Source organism: Buteo buteo, chromosome Z, assembly GCF_964188355.1.
Source record: "Buteo buteo chromosome Z, bButBut1.hap1.1, whole genome shotgun sequence".
In the NCBI taxonomy this organism is placed as follows: domain Eukaryota; kingdom Metazoa; phylum Chordata; class Aves; order Accipitriformes; family Accipitridae; genus Buteo; species Buteo buteo.
The window spans coordinates 88,933,404-88,952,696 of NC_134204.1; the positions used below are offsets into that span (position 1 = coordinate 88,933,404).

Consider the following 19,293-nt stretch of genomic DNA (forward strand, 5'->3'; position numbering starts at 1 on the left):
TGAAAATGAAGGGGGGGGGCAGCCCCTGTGTCTTCCCCCCCTACCCCCAGCCCGGGGGGGGGGTATTTATTTTAATTGGGGGTGGGGGGCAGTGGGCCCCCCCCAAGCTGAGCTGCTCCATGTGGTGGGTATCTGTTGTTCCTGGTGCAAAAGGGGGGGGGGGAAGAAGGGGGGGGCTACGGGGGGGCACCCCACATTGTGGGATGCCCGCTGTCCCCCCCCTCAAAAAATCGAAGCCGTGCCCCCCCCCATCGTGTTGTTGTCGGTGTGTGCTTTTGAGTGTCTGTGCATTAAACCATGGGCAGAGTCGCCCCCCCCCCCCGCCTCGTCTCTGTGCCCCCCTCCCTCCCCAGCACCCCAAAATGGAGGGGGGGGGCCCGTGGTGTTGTCCTCCCCCCACTTTTATTGTCTTTCCGGCCCAAATTCAAGCTACAAAACACAGCCCTGGGGCCGGGCGGGGGGGGGGGGGGGCAGCATTTTTATTCCTATTAGCAAAAATTATGGGGGGGGATATTAAGACAACAAGGTCCATATAAAATAATACACATGCTCCCATATACACAAAGTGTGGGGGGAATTCTCATGGACGCCCCCTCAGGTTGGGGGGGGGGGGGGCCAGCAGGGTTCACAATGCCCATTCTGCCCCCCCACCCGGCAACTGCTTACCCCCTCCCACCTCCCCCCAGTGCAGAAAATGGATAGAAAAAAGGCAAAAATAAGGTTAGAAACGGTGCAATTTATACAAATATAGTGTTTTATAAAGAAGATTTGGGGAGAGGGGGAGGAGTTGGGGGGGGGGGGGCACGCAGGGGGTTTTACCCTTCCTGAGCCACTCCAGGCATTGTTTCCTCTAGAAAATAATTTAGGTTTTCTTTTTTTTTGTTGTTTTTTTTTTGTTTCTGTTGGTTTTGTTGTTTTTTTTGTTTTTTTGTTTTTTTTTTTGGAGAAAGTGCTCATTAGGTTCTTCGTTACATCTCAAACTCTCCTGGAAGATTATTATTATTAATTATTATATTATTCATTATTATTATTCATGAGTTTGCAGCCAAAAAAAAAAAGGGGCTGGGGGGGACTCTCACCCCCTTATTGCCTTTGCAGTGAAACATCCCCAGTACCCCAGCTCCAGCCCCTGCCTGCTGCTCCCGGCTGTATATGGGTGCCTATGGAGGCTCCCAGTCCCATATGGTGGCTACTGGGCACATAAGGAGGCTCCCAGTCCCATATGGAAGCTCTTGGTCCCATACAGATGCCCTCAGCCCCCTACAGAAGCTCATGGCCCCAGATGGAGGCTCTCAGTCCCCTGTGGTGGCTCCTGGCCCCATATAGATGCTCCTGTCCCTATATGGATGCCCTCAGTCCCATATGGAGGCTCGTGGCCCCGTATAGAAGTTCCCAGTCCCATAGGGCTGCTTCTGTCCCTGCAGGGATGGTCCTGGCCGAGTATGGTGGCTCATGGCCCTATAGCGATGCTCTTGGCCCCATACGGATGCTCCCAGTCCCATACGGATGCCCTCAGTCCCTTCAGGCTGCTCCCAGTCCCATAGGGACATTCCAGCCAGCCCTGGGAGGGGGCTGGGAGGGGGGCTGGTGTCCCCAGGGAGATTAGTGACCCGGGGAGGCGGGGGTGCCAGGGTCCCCGGGGGTCCCCGGGGGGGGGGCCCCCCCTCGCTCACAGCTCTTCTTTCTCGACTGCGCCGGAGAAGATCCGGGCGAAACGTCGGAGCTGCCGGGCGGCCGAGTGCGATTCCTCCTGCAGCCGCCGGTTGTTCTGCCGCAGGTTGGCCACCTCCGCCTGCAGCACCACCTTGTCCTGCTTCTCCTGGGGGGGGGAAAGGGGGGGTCCCGTGGTGGGGACACACACACAGTGACACCCCACTGCTCAGCGTGCTCTGATGGGGGGGGGACGGGGACACACAGTCCCCCCACCTCTCTGAGCCCCTTACCTTCTGCAGGTCACTGTGGAGCTGTTTCAACATGGCTTCCAACTGGGAGACCTTCCCTGGCAGGTCCAGGGGCGGGGGCTGGCTGCAGGGGACAGACGGACGCCGTTGGGGGGACCTGGGGACCCCGAAGTGTCCCCCTCCCCCCCCTCCCCCACAGCTGAGGACCCCAGGGTGGCCCCCACGCTCCTGCCCCATAACTGAGGGAGGGGGGACAGGAGACACCCAGGACCCTGGGGTAGTGTGTCCCCCCCCACCGCTGCCACTCACCCACCAGCCCCATACCTGAGGGGGAGGGACAGGGAACACACGGGACCCCCTGCCACTCGCCCATCAGCCCCATACCTGAGGGGGGGCCCCCCCCGTGGCGTCGGCTGTCTCTCAGGGGGCACAGGGGGGTCGGGGCTCAGCGCCGAGTCGGTGAGGGAGAAGAGGGAGACGGCTCTCTGCACTGCGAAGGCAGTTGCCGCCTCAGCATCCATCTTCCTGCCCCCCCACCACAGATGGGGATGGAGGGAGCCCTGCACCCCAAAATGGGGGGCATGCGTTGTGTGTGGGGGACACACACAGGCTTTTTTTTTGCGGGGGGGGGGGGGGTGCAGAGCCCTACCTTCATAGGCTTTGGCGGCATTCACCAGGCTGGACCACTCCAGCCCGGTTGCCGTATCTGGCAAAGGCATCATCCCGGGATCGATTCGGCGAAGGGGGGGCTTGTCCCGTGTTTCGGCCAGGGACAGCTCAGAGGCGGAGATGGCAGCTGCAGTGACAAGAGGTGCCATCAGGACAAGCGACACCCCCACCCCCCCCCCAAAAAATCCGTATCCCTTTTCGCTCACATTTCTTCTCGGGGAGGCTGCCGTTGGCAGTGGGGGGGTGTTGCCGGCGGCTAGGCAGGGTGCTGGAGGGATAGGCGCTGGTGAAGAGGACGTCGGTGTCCAAGGACGCCGCTGCCGTCGCGCCAGCGGCGTAACCGACGTCCCGCCGCCCGCCACACAGGCTCTCATCCGACAGCGTCCGCTGGAGCCCTTTCTGCGGGGACTAAGCAGGGGCCAAAAGAAAGTGGGGTGACCCCCCGCCCGCAGCAAAAGGACACCCCCACCCTGCCCCCACCTTAACCCAGGACAAAGCCCAGCTCACCCCAGCTCTCTCCGGTTCCGGTGCGGCGCTGTCCATGATGATGAGTTTCTTGAGGTCATCCTCGATGGTGGATTTATAGCTCTTACGGGGGGAACGTAGATCCCGCAGTGACGCTCGCAGTCGCGGCTGCCCAAAAACGTTCTTGGTGTTGGCGTCCACCTGCCTGTCACACAGAGGGGGCTGAGACCGTGCTGGGACCCCACCCTCATCATCCCCCCCCCAATAAGATCCTTTTTAGAGGGTCCAAGACCTGCAGCCTTCACCATCCCCCCTCCCCGGCACTTACTTTTTGGGATCCGGTGCGTCATCGGCACGTTTCCAGCCTGTGGCATGTTTGTTCCTGACCGTCTGCTTGGAGAAGAAGGATTTGGGAACCGAAGCAGAAAGCTGGGAGGCTTGGGGGGGCCGGGGGGGTTCAGCCGAGGGGGTTTTGTAGCCAGGGTAGCCCAGCCGTGGGTTTGAGCTGCTGGGGAAGACAAGCGAGGCTTACCATGGGGAAAAGGGGTGCAGGCATCGTGCCCTGCACTGCCCTCCCCCCACCAAAGGTTGGGGGGGATGCAGTACCTTCCCCATGGCGGGGGGGGGGCTCTTACCTGGGCTGCTTGAAAGGATCGGGGCTGCTGCCGGGGGTCCCCGAGGCTCCGGGGGTCCCCGCTTTATGCCGATAGCTTTTACCCTGGCTGCCGGTACTGACAGTTGGGGACGGTTCCCTCTTCTTGTCACCGGGATGGACACCATCATCCTGCAAACCGGCGTAGGATGCCAAGGGGGTTTTGGGAACCTTGTCCCTCTGCGATGCTGGGCGGGGGGCTTTGGGACCAGCCCCTCCACTGCCGCCACCAGCAGGGCTGCAGGCGTAGAGTGTGGTATCGATGCCGCTGTCGCTGGAACCGCCTTTGGAGAGGGGATCCGGTTCGGTTTCGATGGGATCAGGAACGTCGAACCAACGGTCGTCGCTGTGGTTGCTGGAGGCATTGCTGGAGAGCGTGTTGCTGCTGGAGTGGCTTGAGTACTGCGTGTCACCCTGCTGGGACAGCCACAGCAACCCCCCCTTTGCCCATCACCCTGGCATCTGGGCTTTCCCCAAAAGGGGAAAAAGGGGGGGGGGGGGGCGCTCCCACAGATCACCCCATTGCTTCCAAAGCCTCTGTGAGGGACTCTGGAGCTTCTGAGCCCGAGGGATGGCTCACCTTGGAGTGCCGGTTGGGAGAATCCTTGCCTGTCGGTTCCTGCCTGCCAGATCGTTTGCTCCCGCCGCTTCCCGGCAACCTGGACTGCGCCGGCACATGCCACAACGGCTCTGCAATGTCACCAGAGAGGCCACCCTTGACCCCAAAGGTCCACCGCGGGGGTGACAGTGTGACGTCCCTTGGCTCTACCTGCTTTACCGTACCTGGTTTGTGCCGTTCCATGGTGCTCTCGTGGCTACTGAGCCCCCCGGATGAGGAGTCACCGCTGGAGGGGCCGTCATGGCCGGTGTGCGGCTCAAAGGGCAACGGTGGCCGCTGTGAGGCAACATACCTGCAAAGGGAAAGGGGGGACGGGTTGAGCTCCCACCCCAAAATGCCGATGTTACTCCCTGATTTGCACCCATGGGACCCCAGAGGGTCCCCGCAGCGGTCACCCACCTCTCTGGAGAGGGTTTATAGCGAGCGTAGGCTGTCTCGGCTCTGCCCGGTGCGGAGAAGCTGCCCGAGGGCTGCCGGTACGGCTGCGCCCTCTCCGTTCCTGCTGGCGAGGAGGAGGTGGGATGGGGGGTTTCGGGAAAGCTGACTGGCCTGGCTCCACAGATACATGCAGGAAGAAGCGGGAAATAAGGGATTGTCCTTGCTCCTGCCCACGCTTCCAGAGCGGGCAAGACCAGCAGCTGCCGGCCAACAGCTGGAATTGAGTTGGGGAGGGTGCGGAGAAGCTGCTCTCTGCCAAAACCTGGAGCTGGGCCATGCTCGGCCGCTGTCCTTGCCCCCATCCCGGTACCTCACCTCTTGCTGTGCAGGGGTTGCGGCTCCCGGTAGGGCACAGTGGGCTGCTTAGCCGACCGGCCGATCGCTTGCCCATGGCCGAGGGCCAGTGGCTCAGCCCATTTACTAGCTGGAGCTGTGTTGTGTGAGGCCGGCCCGCTCCATTGCCAGCCGGCGTTGCTCCGGTACGGCGGGCGGTAGCCAGACGGCAAATTCTCAGTCTCTCCCTTCGGTTCCGCGTTGCTTATCTCCAAGGTCTCAGCCCAGCCCCTGCGAAACCGGTGACAATCATGCCATAAGCACTGCCGGCTTCATGCCATAAACACCAAAGCTGGCACCACTCTGTGTTTATGGCACATGAAGCTGGCCAGTGCCACCGAAACCGGTGCCTGGCAGGACTTTAGCCAGAACCATCCCATCCCGGGCAAAGCAACATCCTTCCAGGCTATTTAATTACAATTTAATGATTAATTAATCATATCAGCCATCTCACCTTCCTGCCCAATGCATGGATGTGACCGACTTAGCCGCATAAAGGGGAAAAGCAGGATGCCCCAACCCAAAAATACCCCCACCCCCCAAAAAGCTGCCAGCAAGGGGTCTGCTGCCAGCTTTCCATGATGAAGGGTCTGAACCCCGTGAGCGGGATGGGGCACTGTATTAAGTGACAGAAAGGGGATATTCTCCAAAGCCTGGAGACTTTGTCCATCATTAATTGGTTTTAATTAGGCTTTGTGTGCCCATGCCAGGGACAGGAAGGTCGCCGTGGGTGAGGTCTGCTCCGTGCCCCACCAATCCCTGGCTGCTTGTGGGGCTTTGCTCACAAAAGCTTTGGGAGAAAAGCTGGGCTTGCAGGGGCAGATGGCGATGGTGGCTTCTTTGTGTGTCCCCCCCCTCAAAGCCACCACTTACCTGCGAGGGGCTCCATCCTCGTGGGGTGGGATGATGACGACCTTAACCGTGACGGAGGTCCGCAAGAGGTCGATCATTTGGTCGTGGGTGAGGGTTACTACCGCCACCTTACAAATCTCCACCAACCGGCTGCCCTGCCGCAAACCGGCCTGCCAGGCAAAGCCGTAATCCTCCACCTCAGCCACCGTCCCATCATACTTCACGTGGAAGCCCAACTGGCCCAGCCCGTTCCTCCTCAAGGTCATGTCCACTGTCTCGCAGCCATCTGTCATCACCTGGGGTCATGGGAAAGGACGGGCGGACAGCAGAGAGGGGGCTCACACCCACCACATGGCTCCTCCAAAATCCGTTTGCTCGACAACCCTCAAATCCTCCCCACCTCTCATCCTGCAGCCAGCCTTGGCCCCACCACAGCCCTTCCCCACCACCTCAGAGGGGATTTTTCCCCCGCTTTCCCAAAGCCCAGATCTCCTCTGCATTGGAAAACATCCTGAGCACGTCATCTGCATTTAAGTAGGACCTACACAAACTTGGGGAGGGGACGGAGGTCAAGGTTTTTTTGTTTTGGAGGCTCACCTTCAGCCTCTGCACAATCTCCTTGATGTCCTCGGGGCCACCCTCAGCCGCCCGGATGAAGATGTGATCTCCTCGGCCATAGAAGATCTTGACAGTGGAAGCGTCGGCGGTCCAGCCGATGACGTCCCCGCAGAAACAGTTGAAGACCACCTCCTTGGCGCTGAGGTCAAGCAAGACCACGAATTCGTTGGAAATACCCAAGGCGCAAGCGATCTCCGCTCCCCGGGCAAAATCCTGAGCAGAAACACGCCAGGCAATGGCCCCTGCGCTGTGTTGCTCGGCCCCGGCTCGGGCTTTCGTCTTTTCCTTCTTCTTGGAAGCCAGTGAGATGAGGTTGAACTTCCCAGCGGAATCGATAGGAGTGTTGGTGACGCAGTTTTCAGCCAGATCCTTCAGGTATTCCTGCCGGGTTCGAGTAGCCATGGTGTGAAATTTGTCTGATTTGTGAGCGGCGTTCTCCGCGTTGATCACCTTGGCCAGCAAGAAATCTCGGAAGACGTCAGATTTGCGGAAAGTGACACCGTTGGGGATGGGGGGTCCGAAGGGTGGGACATCTTTGGACCTGGTGACAGCCACACTTGGGGGATGGAGAGGAGAACTGGTTAGGGTCACTTGGCTTTGATAAAATTATAGAATCGTGGAATCACTTAGGTTGGAAAGACCTTCAAGATCATCATCGAGTCAAAGCTTTAACCACACACTGCCAAGTCCACTATGAAATCATGTCCCCAAGTGCCACATCTACACATCTTTTAAATCCCTCCAGGGATGGTGACTCCACCACTTCCCTGGGCAGCCTGTTCCAGTGCTCAACAACCCTTTCCGTGAAGGAATCGTTCCTAATATCCAATTTAAACCTCCCCCAGTGCAGTGCCCTCACAGGACTCGTTCTGCAGACCCTTTACCGGCTTTGTTGCCCTTCTCTGGCTATGCTCCAGCACCTCAAACTCTCTTGGGGCCCAGAAGCCACCATGGCAGTTGAGGGGCCGAGCACAAGGGGACGATCCCTTCCCTAGTCCTGCTGGCCACGCTATTCCCGATACACGCCAGGATGCCATTGGCCACCTGGCCACAGTGCTGGCCCATCTTCAGCCGATCCTTTTCCAGCCTGGGGTTCTTGTGACCCAAGCACAGGACCCGGCGCTCAGCCTTGTTGAATTTCCTCAGCCCACCGATCTAGTCTGTCTGTATCCTTCTTTAGAGCCTTCCTGCCCCGTCCTCAAGCAGATCCAATGCTTCCACCCAACTTGGCAAACCCAAGGTGGGCTCGATCCCCTCCTCCAGATCACTGATAATGATATTAACCCAATACTGAGCCACAGAGACTGGCCGCCAACGGGATTTGACTGCCTTCACCCCTATTCCGGTGCCCCAGTTGTTTTAAAGAAGCCGGAAGCATGGGAGAAACCTCCATGCCACCCTCATGTGAGGCAAACAGCCCCTTGCCCCAGCTGTAGGCAGGCCCCGAATTCAGAGCCCCTTGGACACAGTTAGGCTGTGGCGGGGGGTGTACGGGGGCTCACCTATAACAGACGTTGTCAGTGCAGGGGTTGTGGGCTCGGACGATGATAAAGACGTGCTGGAAGTGAGAACGGATATTTTGGGGGGTGAAAGGTAAAGCTCCGGGTTCTTGGAAGATGATGGTGACGATGTCGTTCCCTATGTGCCTCTTCCTCAGCAGCTAGAACAATAACACAAAGGATGGTTGAGCCCCAGACGGACAGACAGTTCCCAATCCACCATGCCTGTGCATGATCTGGGGACGGAGAGCCCCAAATCTGCAGTGGTGGGGCAAAAACCAGTTTGGGAATGGGGTAGTTACCTGCTGCCGGTTGTTGGGGGTGTAGGGGAGCATAGTGGAGACATGGAACATGATTTCGTAGTCCTGGTAGGTGGTGTAGAGGGAGTGGGTGCCAGTGGAGTCGGCTGCAGGGGCAGGGGGGAGGCAGGTGGTCAGGTAGGTGGGGGTCCCCGTGTGTCCCACCCACCTCTTTTCACCGTGAATGGGACCCGGTGTTACTCACTTTTGGTGTCCAGCTGGGCTGCGTACTTGCTGAAGGCTTTCAGGCAAACCTTCTCCCCAAGGAGGGAGAGGAACTCCTCGAAGGGGGGTCCTGCATCCTCGTTGTTGTACATCTCCTCCTCCGAGCTTTGCCCGGCTTTGCAGTAGAGGATGCCCACCTTGTGCCTCCGGCAGAGCTGCAGGGAAGAGCAGGGGGGTCAGCCACGTTCCCCCCCTGCCCCCTCTAAGGAGCTGACAGGACCCCTGTTCTGTCCCTGTCGCCACTCACCCCTTGCTCGTCCAGTTTGAGGAGCTGCTCGGTGACCTTGGGTGTGTTGATGGCGAGGCGCAAGCAGTGGATGTTGAGCTCTGGGATGACGTATTCCAGGGCATCCTTTAGTGGGAGTCCCCGGACCGTCCCGTGCTTGGTGGCAGTAGGGGTGGCATCCTCCAGGATGGAACCCCGCAGGGTGACCAGCTGGGAAAAAATAAGGGGGGCGGGGGAAAAAGGGATGGTGAAGCACCTCGAGTCCTGATGGGAAGAGAGACCTTCCACTGGGCCGGGCATGGCCCCTGCGGGAACAGACCCACGGGCACGTTTTCCTATTCCCAAACTGGTTTTCAAGTCCCCCTGCCACGGCAACATACCTCACTGGTCCGGAAGATGATCCTGTACTGGTACTGGGGGCCATGGTCCTTGTGGTCTTCCAGCTTCTCCCGTTTGATGCTGACAGCCACCGGGCCCAGCTTCTCGTCCACCCCGAAGTAGTTAGAGTGCTCTGGTGAGAAAAACAGGGATGGAAGATGCACGGCGGGGGCAGACACGCAGGAGCCGGATGCGGGGGGACAGAGGAGTCATCACTGTGACCTTTCCTACCAGCCCAGCCCTGTAACGTGAGGTGGGGATGGAGCTGGGTGTACCTCAGTGACATTCCAACCCTCCCCTGCTTCTGAGGAAGGATTTTGAGGGGGGCTTTAAGAGCAGGTTGCACCCTCCGATCATTACAGGTGATGTAAAGGCTGGCATCAGTGTCCCCCAGGCTCTCGCAGCAATGAGGCGAGGCTGTGGACCCCCCAAAATACCCCCAGAGTGCCCCCCCTCACCTTTGCCGTGGAAATGATCCCGGTAATAGCGAGCACCGAGGTCCACGTGCTCGACGCTGTAGTGCTTGAGCCGATTGGGGTTCCTCTGCAGCTCCTTGGGGACCTCCAGCACCGAGACGCCAGCGTTGGTGGGGCGTACATCGAGGGCAGGCTCTGGGAAGCCCCCCTCGACCGTTGGGATCCCCGGGGAACCCGCCGAGGCTTTGGAGAAGCTGACATTGCGCTCGCCGCTGCCGCCAATCTCGTTGCGGAAATGGGGGCAGCTGAGGAGAAGCTCGTTGCTGGTGTTATCCCCCACATCGTGCTCCAAATTCTCTTTACAGTTAAGGTCCTCAGTGCTGGCAAATGCCGGATCCGATCCTCCCAACCCACCGGCACGAACAGTGGCGGCCGAAGCAGCCGAGGCGCCTGTGGTGGTGTTTCGCCGTTGGGCTACCACGGCACGATTGACGGCCACAGCATTGAGGTCGAAGAGCATGCTCTGCACGTCATAGTGGGCGAAACTCTTCTGGCACACCCAAGCCTTGCCTGGCTCTGGTGCCCGCAGCTCCTCTGGCTCTTTCCCTGGCTCCCCCTCGTTTCGGCTGCTGCGGAGCTTCTTGAAGATGGATTCGCCTCCAGCATCACCTTTGGGACACCTCCTGCGGGGTTTCTCCTTGGACTGCACCAATGGCTCATCCCGGGGCCCATTCCTACCCTCCGTCTTGATCCCGGAATATGATCCTAAAGGAAAACCAGCTTCCCCAAGACGCTCGGGCGTTGCGGCTCGCCGATCTGGCTTCTTGGTCCGAAATTCATTGAGCATATCAAAGAAGCTTTGCTCTGAGATGCCCTGCACGTCAATGGAGGATGTGCTGCCATACTCGCGGAAAAGTCCAGTGGCCCCCCCCAGTTTGGTCCCCCGTGGCTCCACCGGCTCCTCTGGGTCACACTCGCTCAGCGTCACCTCGCTGCTGCTCCGGTGCCGCAGTGGTGCCAAGCCCCTTGCTGGGGAACGGGGCCACCCCTCCTGAAATTCCACGTCCTTGGATCGCCGCCGTGCCAGGCGGTGAAGGGCCTTAAAGCCCGAAACACTGGTGAGGGGCTGTTGCCCGCTGGCAAAACCCCGGCAGCAAGCGGCATCCCGGCTGCCTGCTGCGTCCCGGCACGGGCTGGTGCCAGCAGGGGGGTCCTTGACAGCGTCTCTCTTGGGGGGCCAGTCAGCAATGCGGGCGCGCACCCCCATTTTGGGCACGGCTGGCGTGGTGGTGGCCAGGCGAGAGGGTTCACCCCCCACCATCGGCACACTGCCATTTTGCACCCAAAATGCCGCTGGGCAACCCTCGGCATCGGAGCCGTCGTGCCGCGGGGGGCGGTGGGAGCTCATGGTCCGGTGCCGGAGCCAAGCTGAGTCAGGGGGACAGGGCCCTTCATTGCCGCTGCCGTGCTGGAACGGATTCCATCGCTGCCGTCTGGCTTCCAGCGAGTGAAACCCTGCGATGCTCAGCTTCACTGCACTGCTGCCGCATGGTTCTCCTTGGCATCAGTGCTCACGCTGGGTGCTGTCACATCTCCTGGGCCATCCTATAGTGGAGAGGGGGGAAGAGCAGAGGGTTAGTATAGCAAGCGTGAACACCATGGGATTATTTTGGTGGGGAACCCTTCCAGGGAGGGAGCATCCCCCACCTCTCTGGGCAACCTCACCACTCTTACCGTAACAAATTTCTTCCTTCCATCTAGTCCAAATCTCCTCTCTTTTAGCTTAAAACCATTCCCCATTGCCCTATCGTGACAGGCCTTACTAGAAAGTCTGTCCCCATGAGTACTGAAGAGCCACCAGGCACCTTCTCCAGGCTGACCAAGCCCAGCTCTCAGCCTTTCCTTATAGCAGAGGTGTCCCAGCCCTCCAACCATCTCCGTGGCCTCCCACTCCAACAGATCCACATCCTTCTCGTCCTGAAGACCCCTGGACACAGTGCTGCAGGTGGGATCTCATCGGAAAAGAGGGGGAGCATTACCTCCCTCAACTTGTTGGCCACGCTTCTTCTGCTGCAGCCTAGGATCCGGTTGGCTTTTTGGGCTTTTCATCTACAAGTAACCCCAAGTCCTTCTCTGTTCTCCGTTCACATTCCCTTGTCTGCTGATCCAGTCACTCTCTTGTAGAAGGTCGGTCAGATGAGACTTGGCCTTGGTGAAGCCACGCTGGCTGTTCTGAATCACCTCCCTGTCCTCCCCGTGCCTTTGCAGAGCTTTGAGAATGATCTTCTCATGATCTTCCCAGGCACAGAGGGGAGGCAGACAGGTCAGTAGTTCCACCCTTCTTAAAACCAGTGGAAAGTCCCCTTTCTCCGGTCTTCCAGGGACTTCACCTGACTGCCATGACCTTCCTGGAAGAGCAGCTTGGCAAGTCCCTCAGGACTCAGGGATGGACCTCAGTGGGTCCCATAGACTTAGTTGGAAGGGACCTACGCGATCATCTGGTCCAACTGCCTGACCGATTTGGGGCTGACCAAGAGTTGGAGCATGTTGTTAAGGGCATTGCCCGATGCTCCGATTTATCCAGATCCTCCTACAAGGGCTTCTTGTCCCTTAAGAGAGTCAACAGCATCTCCCAGTTGGGTATCACCAGCAAACTTGCCTTCAACTCCTGCCTCCAAATGGTTGATCAATAACTTGTATCCGTTGAGGTTCCTCAGGTGGTCTTGAATCTGATCTTCTCCTGCACGGGGAAGGATTTTGCTCCTTGAGCTCAATCCACTTGAGAGGTACAGGAAGAGATTGCCGAAAGAGCTCCCGAGTCCCTCAGCCTTCTCCTCGGTTGTCTCCAGTTTGCCAACCCTGCTTTGGTTTCTCCACCGGGATCTTGCGAAGCCAGAGCCCTGAGGCAGCTTGCTGCTGGCGGGTTTGGGATGGACAGACGGACAGACAAGTCTTAATCCGTCTGTGTTGGGCATTAACCTACACCGGCACGGCGGACAAGCCTCCTCTCCTGTCCGGTGCTCACCTAATCCCCGCTAATTACACCACAAGCCGGCTAAGATCACGTCTGTTGGGAGGGGATGTTAAATCAATACCTGAAAGCCTTAATTAAATGCAGCCTAATGAGCAGGCAGCAGGTACAAAGGCAGATCTTCTCAGAGGAGCATCCCCAGCTGTCAATGCCAGGTCTCACCGGCAATAATTCCCCTACATCCCGTGGAAAGGAGCTTGGGCAAAGCTGGGCGGTGAGATCGGGGCTCCCAGTTGAGGCTTTTTGGGGTATAATGCCCAGTTTTGGGGCCCTGGCGTCAACTTCCCCTTCATCGGCTCCTCCAAGGGTAAAGATATATTTGCAGAATACACACGTTTCCCTCTATTCCCCCCAAAACTCCAGAGAAAACTCTTTTTTCCAAAGAAAACTCCTCTTCCCACAGTGGCGCTGGTTACTGTGGGGACACAGTGTCCCCAAAACCCCCTTTTATTCATTGAATCTGGGGAGGAATGACCCAAAATAAGCTAAAAATACTCCAAAAAAAATAATCAGCTAAAGACTCTACCCTTTGCCAAGCAGGAGCAGGGTGGGAGGAGGAGGAAGAGGGTGATGATGATGCTTTTCCAGTTCCTCCTCAGCCCATCCTGATTTGGGAAAGGAGCCGGAGATGAAATCCCACTGTCCTATCCCAGATCTGGAGCCGCTGGGCAAAAATAACCAACAAACCCATCTTCGGAACAGATTTCTAAATCCCTGCATTATCTGGAAAACTCGAGGGTTTTGGATTAATCTGACAAACCATCAGCGTTTCCCCCCAAACCGCAGCATCACCCACCGTTGTCACCCCTTCAGGCTGAAAATAGACATCGGCAATTAATAAATCTGTCTTTCCGCCCCAAAAACGGCGCCTGACATTCCTCCAGTGGCAAGCCCCTCACCCGGGCTGCGAATCAGCAGGTGATTAATTAAATCCATCTGTATCCCGCTACGGAGCATCGCGCCTGGTAGGAAAGAGACCCTCTCCTTCCTTCTGCAAGCCTCCAAATTACCCAAATTTGGATTAAAATACAGTGGAGAGGTGAGGAATAACCAGATTTAGGGATTTAAACCAAAGCAGAGCCTAACCCAGGAGGGTTCCAAGACCACTCTGTGCCAATTCTCACGCCCCAACACCCCAAATCAGGTGGCTGCTCCACGGCTTTTATTCCTAGAAACCCCCTTCCGCCCCCCCCCCCCCCCCCCCCCATTTTAATCCCCCTCTTGAAATAATCTCATTTAATCTCTTGCCAACAGCCGCCGAGATGAAGAGGGAAGATGAAGATGAAGTGCTGGGGAACTCCTAGGAGGAGGTTTGTACCCATGAGGGTACAGGATTCCCGGAATGCTCTTCCCAAAAAAGGGATGCAGAAGAATAAACCTGCAGCCAGGGACGATGGGTCCCCTCTTCCTGCGGTCGTATGACCCCAACTGGGAAGATTTAGGGGGATTTTTTTCCTTCCTCGGATGCTGCATGAGCCCTCTGAACCAACTATGAAAAAATACATTGCCTCCCATTCCTTATGGCCCTTTAGGGCTTCAGAGCTACTTTTAGAGGAAAAAAAAAAGAGCGGTTTAGTATCTCACAAGGTTTTTAGCGGTGTCTATTCCCTGTTTATTCCTGTGGCAGCCCCATGTTTTGGGGAGACCCCCAATCTCTCCAGGATCTTCCCCAGATTGACATTTCTGGCATCCGATTATCCAATCTCTACGTCACCAGAGCACCGCAACTCGAATTAACAATGTTGTTATCTGCCGAGCTGGGCTCCTGCTCCGGCAGGAATCAATCCATGAGGGAATCTTGTCCTATTTCTTAGCATAAAATATGGGAAGAGCCCCCCCCCCCAACATCCTTCTTCCCCCTCCAAGCCTCTACAGGCTGAGGGAAAGCGGAACAAGCCTGAAAGATTAATTGCAGGTGTTAATTTTTTATTTTAGCCATGCTGGGGAAACCTGATGGCACTGACATCGGTGGCACCGTGCCGGGTTTGCCAGCACCAGGCAGAACCAGGTCCCTCAATCCTTTGAAGGGGTCCCAGCACAGGGATAAGCGATGGTTCAGGAGCTGCATCGTGCCCCACAGACCTAATTTAGGGTAATAAATTGAGGAAAAGGCTTAACCCCCCCGGCTCAATCCCATTCTCTCAGCGGAACCCAAAATTGGGATTTTTGAGCCCAATCCTGCTGCTCCAGAGCCAAAGCTGTAATTTGCACAAGCAAGACCCAGCCCTTCCCAGCTAACGAGGGGGGAGGGAAAGAGGTTTTAATTATTAACCACAGGCTTTTGATAAATTAAGTGACAGTTTTTAACTCTTTTGTATCCAAGATGCCTTCGTGAGCCAGAGGAGAAAGTCTGACCCTGCCTATTTCCAATTAAAAATAAAGATTTAATGACCCATGTGGTCCTTTCTGCCTCCTGGTTGGCCCCAAATGAGATCAAAATCACCCCAAAATTCGCTGCCGGTTCCTTCTCCCCTCCTCGGCACAGGTTTGCTACCGACGGGGGATGCCGAGGCATACATCCTGCATCGCTTCTCAGGAAAAAAAAAAAATCATCCCAGGACTCTTTTGGGATGAAACAGCCCCAAAAAGATACTTCAGGAGCAGAGGGGTTTAGCTGGGGAGGGGCTGGGGTCACCCTGGCTTTCCCAACGCTTGGCCCAAGCCAAACCTGGCTCCAGGTACAAGCCAAGACTAAAACCATCGATGGCCAAGACGGAGAAGAAATTAGTAAAGCAATTAAGTGAAGAGGTTGGCAACTTTGTGCTTAATTAGGGGGTGGTTAAAGCCAAATCATCCCCATTACTGGGCAATGAGAACGCCATTAATTTTCTCAGCGCAAAAAGGGGGGTAAAAAGGGGATAAAACCTGAGCCGGGACCTCGTCGGCAAGCCGATCCATCTCCCTATCCTTTATCTGATGGAGACGGCTTAATTAACGCTAATCAAACGAAAGGCTTTTTCAGCACAGCCATAAATATGGACAAATTCCTACTTGCCTGGGCTCCGGGGGACGTGCCAACGTGGAGATCTCGGCTATCTCACTTCTGGATGGCAGTGCCCAAGGATGGGGTTGGCCAAAACACTGGGATATTTCAATAAATTATTGTCCGGAGCGAAAGAGCTCGTTAAGACGCAGCCCCGCCCCGTGAAATCCCCCCAGATTTGGCCCCTTCGCTGGGTTAAATCTATTTTTTTATGCTACGTCTCACTGTAAAAACACGTCGGACGAGCTGTAATCCTCGCCCGGAGGGGACGACGGTTTCTGGCCGGCTCAGCGTCCCACTGTTGGAACAGCCATGATGAAGAGGAGGGGCGCAAAGCTCCTTACCGGGGTGGAGGGTGGGAAGAGGGGTCTCCTACGGCGCTCCTGGCATCCCTTGGGTCCAAATTTGACGAGGAACTCTGGATTAAAAGGAAAAATAAAGAAATGGTTTAAAGTTTCACCTAGGGAAGGGGGGGGCTCACACCGGTGCGATCGACCCACGCAACTTCCCGAAGCACAGAACGCTGTTAAAAAATGGGGTCACACCTCAAGGGCCTCAACTGCCGCCCCGTTCTTGGGATTTCCAAGGGATGTGGGATTTCTGCTCCTCAAAAAAGCTCTGGGGAGCTCAAAAACCAGAAGGAAGAGGAATGAAGGGGCAATGTGGAAGCTGGGGAAGGGGTAGGGAGGCAAGAATGGTGATCGTGTTGCTGCAAGAGGTTTTAAATGAGAATATAAGCTGCTAAAAAAACCCAAACCTGATAAATAAACCCCAAAACCAACCCTCAAAAGCAAACGCAGATAAAAGCAGCAGGCAAAGCGAGCTGAGTGGAGCTGCTCGCCCAAGCAGCAAGCACCAACCTGCAGAAGCCAGGCGGGGAAGTGCAGCCAAATCCATGCTGAGCTTGTGGCCCCCCCCCCTCCCCAAAAAACAACTAAAAGCCCATCCTTCTGCCCAAAAAAGCCAAGCAGCATTGGAGCCTGCGAGTGCGAAGTAACGGCAGCCTCATTACTGGCCAAAAATTAAGGCAAAGTGGGCTTTACAGCAATGAAATTAATGAGGGGGGGGCAGGTGAAGGCGGGCTGTCGCCCCGGGATCCCCCCCCCCGACTCCTAAATAAACTGAAAAGGCCCCTCACGCGGCAGCAAGGATGCAGGTCTCAAGCGAAGCCCGTCAGCATATCCTCATTAGCAGCGCCTCGTTAGCAAACAGCCCCGACTCGGCCTTGCAAATAGGTCAGGACGAGGCAAGTTTGACGATGGGGATTTAATTAAAAAGAAAATAAAAATACGCCTTTGATAACCCGCGGGAAGGTTTCGCAGCAGCATTTTGGTGAGGTGGGGGGCGGGGGGTGTGTGAAAATTAGGAACAGGTACCGGGACTGCAGCACTGAAAGCACGACCTGGAAATTTGGGGTGCCCTGACCCCCACCCCCCTCAATGCTGCCCCAAGCTCATTTGCATAATATCCTGATCGTTTCCCTGCGTTTAATTGCTGCCCCGACCTTGGCAGGAGGAGGCTTCGCAACGCTCGGGGAGGGGTTTTATTTTTTATTATTATTATTTCCCCAACGGAGCTGGGCAAAGCTGAAGCTCCTGCCAACGTGGCACCTGCGCAGGTTTGCCCCCCCTTCCCATGCCAAAATCTTGCCAAATTAACCCATTTTTTCACTATATGAGGAAAAAGAAATCCCACCTTTCGGGATCTGTACAGTTCCGCCCCCCCCCCAGCTCAAACAAATCCTATTTATACTGGGGACAAAGGGAATAATCCTGTGGCCGTTTCGCTTCGGCATGCTTGGGTTGGGGGGGGTGTGGTATGAGTTCAGAGAAACCCTGGCTGGTTTTTGGGGGAGCTCTGGGTTTTTTGAGGGGGTTTCTAGTTATTCCCTGCCCCGCTTTAAAGAAAATAATTCCAGCGGAATATCTTTTCTGAGGGGAATTTGGAAGCTAGAACTAAGTTTAAACTTAATAAAAATAAAGACTTGAATTTATAATTATCTGTTAACACCCACCGAGTCCCAGTAGAAAACACCGTGGGCCCCCCTCTCTAAAAAAATACAACTGCCGGGTCTCCCCCCCTCGCTGCCAGCAGCATTTCGCAGCCAAAACAGACCTGTGGTATACCCAAACCCCCGCGGTTTAACCTCAAAAAGAGGCGTGCTGCCTTCGCTCAGCGCTCTCCAAGTTCCCCATGCTGATTTGCTCCCTGAGGAGGCAGCTCTGGAAAACACAGGGGTGGCCTGGGGGGCTGTCTTTAAGCCCCCCGTCTCCAGCTTCCCTCCTAGCTTTCAGAGCCCTGTTGCACCCCAAAAACTTCGTTTGACCCCCCCCCCCTCCCAGTTTGCAGGGGCAGGGAGGTTAAAGGAGCTACCTGCCGAGTGTGAGGATGATGCAGCCCCTTTTATTACGAGCTCCCCGTCGAGCGCTGAGGGAGAAAAAGAATAATATCAATAAACAAGAAGGAAGTCGGGGAACAGCCTAACAAAGGCGGGGGGGTTTGTTAAAGCCTTTGCACCATGGGTGTATGTGTGTGTGGGTGTGTGTGTGTGTCCCCTTCCCCGCTGACATCAGCTGCTGTGTGGCTTTTAGTTTTTATTTAAAATTAGTTAAATAAAAAAGGAAAAACTCAACACAAACCCCCGGGTGATGAATGGCTGATTGAACACCCCCCCCCCCCCCGCTCTGCCTCCAGCCTCAATTAGGTCAGGATGTGGGTGCCCCATCTGCCCCATTATCTGCTCCCCCAAAGAGTCACAGATTTCACTGTTGGGGCAGGGGGTGACCCCCTTCACAGCAGTGCCCCCCCCCCAAACAGCCCTTCCCCCATTGTAGGGGGAGCTCCACTACAGGGCACAGAAGCTGTCCCCCAGCCCCCAAAGGGGCTGGTGGCAGGAGGGGGGGGAGCAGCCCCTTCCCCAGCTCTTCCCCTCAGCCCCCCCCCAACCAGCAAAGCCACGTCTTTGCCCCCCCTGCAAGGAGCGACAGGCCTCGATAGGGACACCAAGTGTACCAGCCCCGCCGCCCCCCCCCCCCAAACACATTCCCCCCAAGCCCCTCCACGAAACCCCAGGCCTCTCCCACCGCCCCTCCCGAAGCCCCAAGCCCCCCCCCCCAACCCTCCACGAAGCCCCAGGCCTCTCCCAGCCCCCCAGACGCACCCCTCGGGGCCTCCCCCCCAACCTCCTCCCTCACGGGGGCCGCTGGGAGTTGTAGTTCCCCCCCACACCCCTACCCCCACCTCCCCGCTCCCTCCAGGCCCGAGGCGGTACCCGAGGACTACAACTCCCGGCAACGCCGGCCACCACCCAGCGTGGAGAAGGAAGCGGGGAACCGGAGGCTGTCGGGGACCCCTCCCCGCTCGCCCGCCAGGCCCAAAAGCCAGGCCCAAAAGGCCCGGGCCCTCCCTGACAGGAACGCGGTAGCGGCAGCTCCCCGTTCCCCGTCCGTCTCCCCCGAGCCTCCGGGGGAGACTGAGGCGGCGCGTGGAGGAAGCGGGGGGGGGGGGGGGGGGGGGGGGGGGGAGGGGGGTGTCTCTCACCCGGCGGCGCGAGGGCACGGGCCAATCGGGGGGGCGGGCGAGCGGCGCGAGGGCAGCCTGCGGCCGGCGCGCGCGCGCGGCGACTGAGGGAGGGGAGGGGAGGGGAGGGGAAGCGCACGCCGCCGGGGAGGGAGGAGGGGGGCGGAGTC

General features: G+C 57.3%; 1 protein-coding gene across 2 annotated transcripts; it reads right to left on the reverse strand.

Moving 5' to 3' along the window:
• Window positions 1–523: 523 nt before the first annotated feature.
• On the reverse strand, window positions 524–19,228 carry SIPA1L3 (signal induced proliferation associated 1 like 3). Of its 2 annotated transcripts, none has more exons than XM_075019648.1 (23): window positions 19,145–19,228; window positions 17,978–18,031; window positions 15,949–16,022; window positions 9,633–11,195; window positions 9,177–9,307; window positions 8,818–9,006; window positions 8,551–8,725; window positions 8,349–8,452; window positions 8,050–8,207; window positions 6,527–7,103; window positions 5,951–6,225; window positions 5,060–5,308; window positions 4,706–4,855; window positions 4,471–4,598; window positions 4,268–4,377; window positions 3,671–4,101; window positions 3,364–3,543; window positions 3,078–3,240; window positions 2,777–2,978; window positions 2,551–2,697; window positions 2,286–2,391; window positions 1,944–2,025; window positions 524–1,819 (listed from the first exon to the last, which is right to left on the reverse strand). In XM_075019648.1, the coding sequence occupies exons 4-23, from the start codon at window positions 10,996–10,998 to the stop codon at window positions 1,670–1,672; spliced, it is 5,073 nt and encodes a 1,690-aa protein (XP_074875749.1). In that variant the 5' UTR covers window positions 10,999–11,195; window positions 15,949–16,022; window positions 17,978–18,031; window positions 19,145–19,228; the 3' UTR covers window positions 524–1,669. The 2 variants fall into 2 exon arrangements, with proteins under 2 accessions (XP_074875749.1, XP_074875748.1); XM_075019647.1 differs by having other exon boundaries at window positions 3,671–4,104.
• Window positions 19,229–19,293: the final 65 nt, after the last annotated feature.

Excerpts from the sequence above, each read along its gene's own strand:
- SIPA1L3 (XM_075019647.1), bottom strand. The coding sequence starts at position 10,998 with ATGAGCTCCCACCGCCCCCCGCGGCACGACGGCTCCGATGCCGAGGGT. Across the intron at positions 4,378-4,470 it reads CATGGAACGGCACAAACCAG|AGCCGTTGTGGCATGTGCCG; the intron begins GTACGGTAAAGC and ends GTGACATTGCAG. Across the intron at positions 3,544-3,670 it reads GATCCTTTCAAGCAGCCCAG|CAGCTCAAACCCACGGCTGG; the intron begins GTAAGAGCCCCC and ends TGTCTTCCCCAG.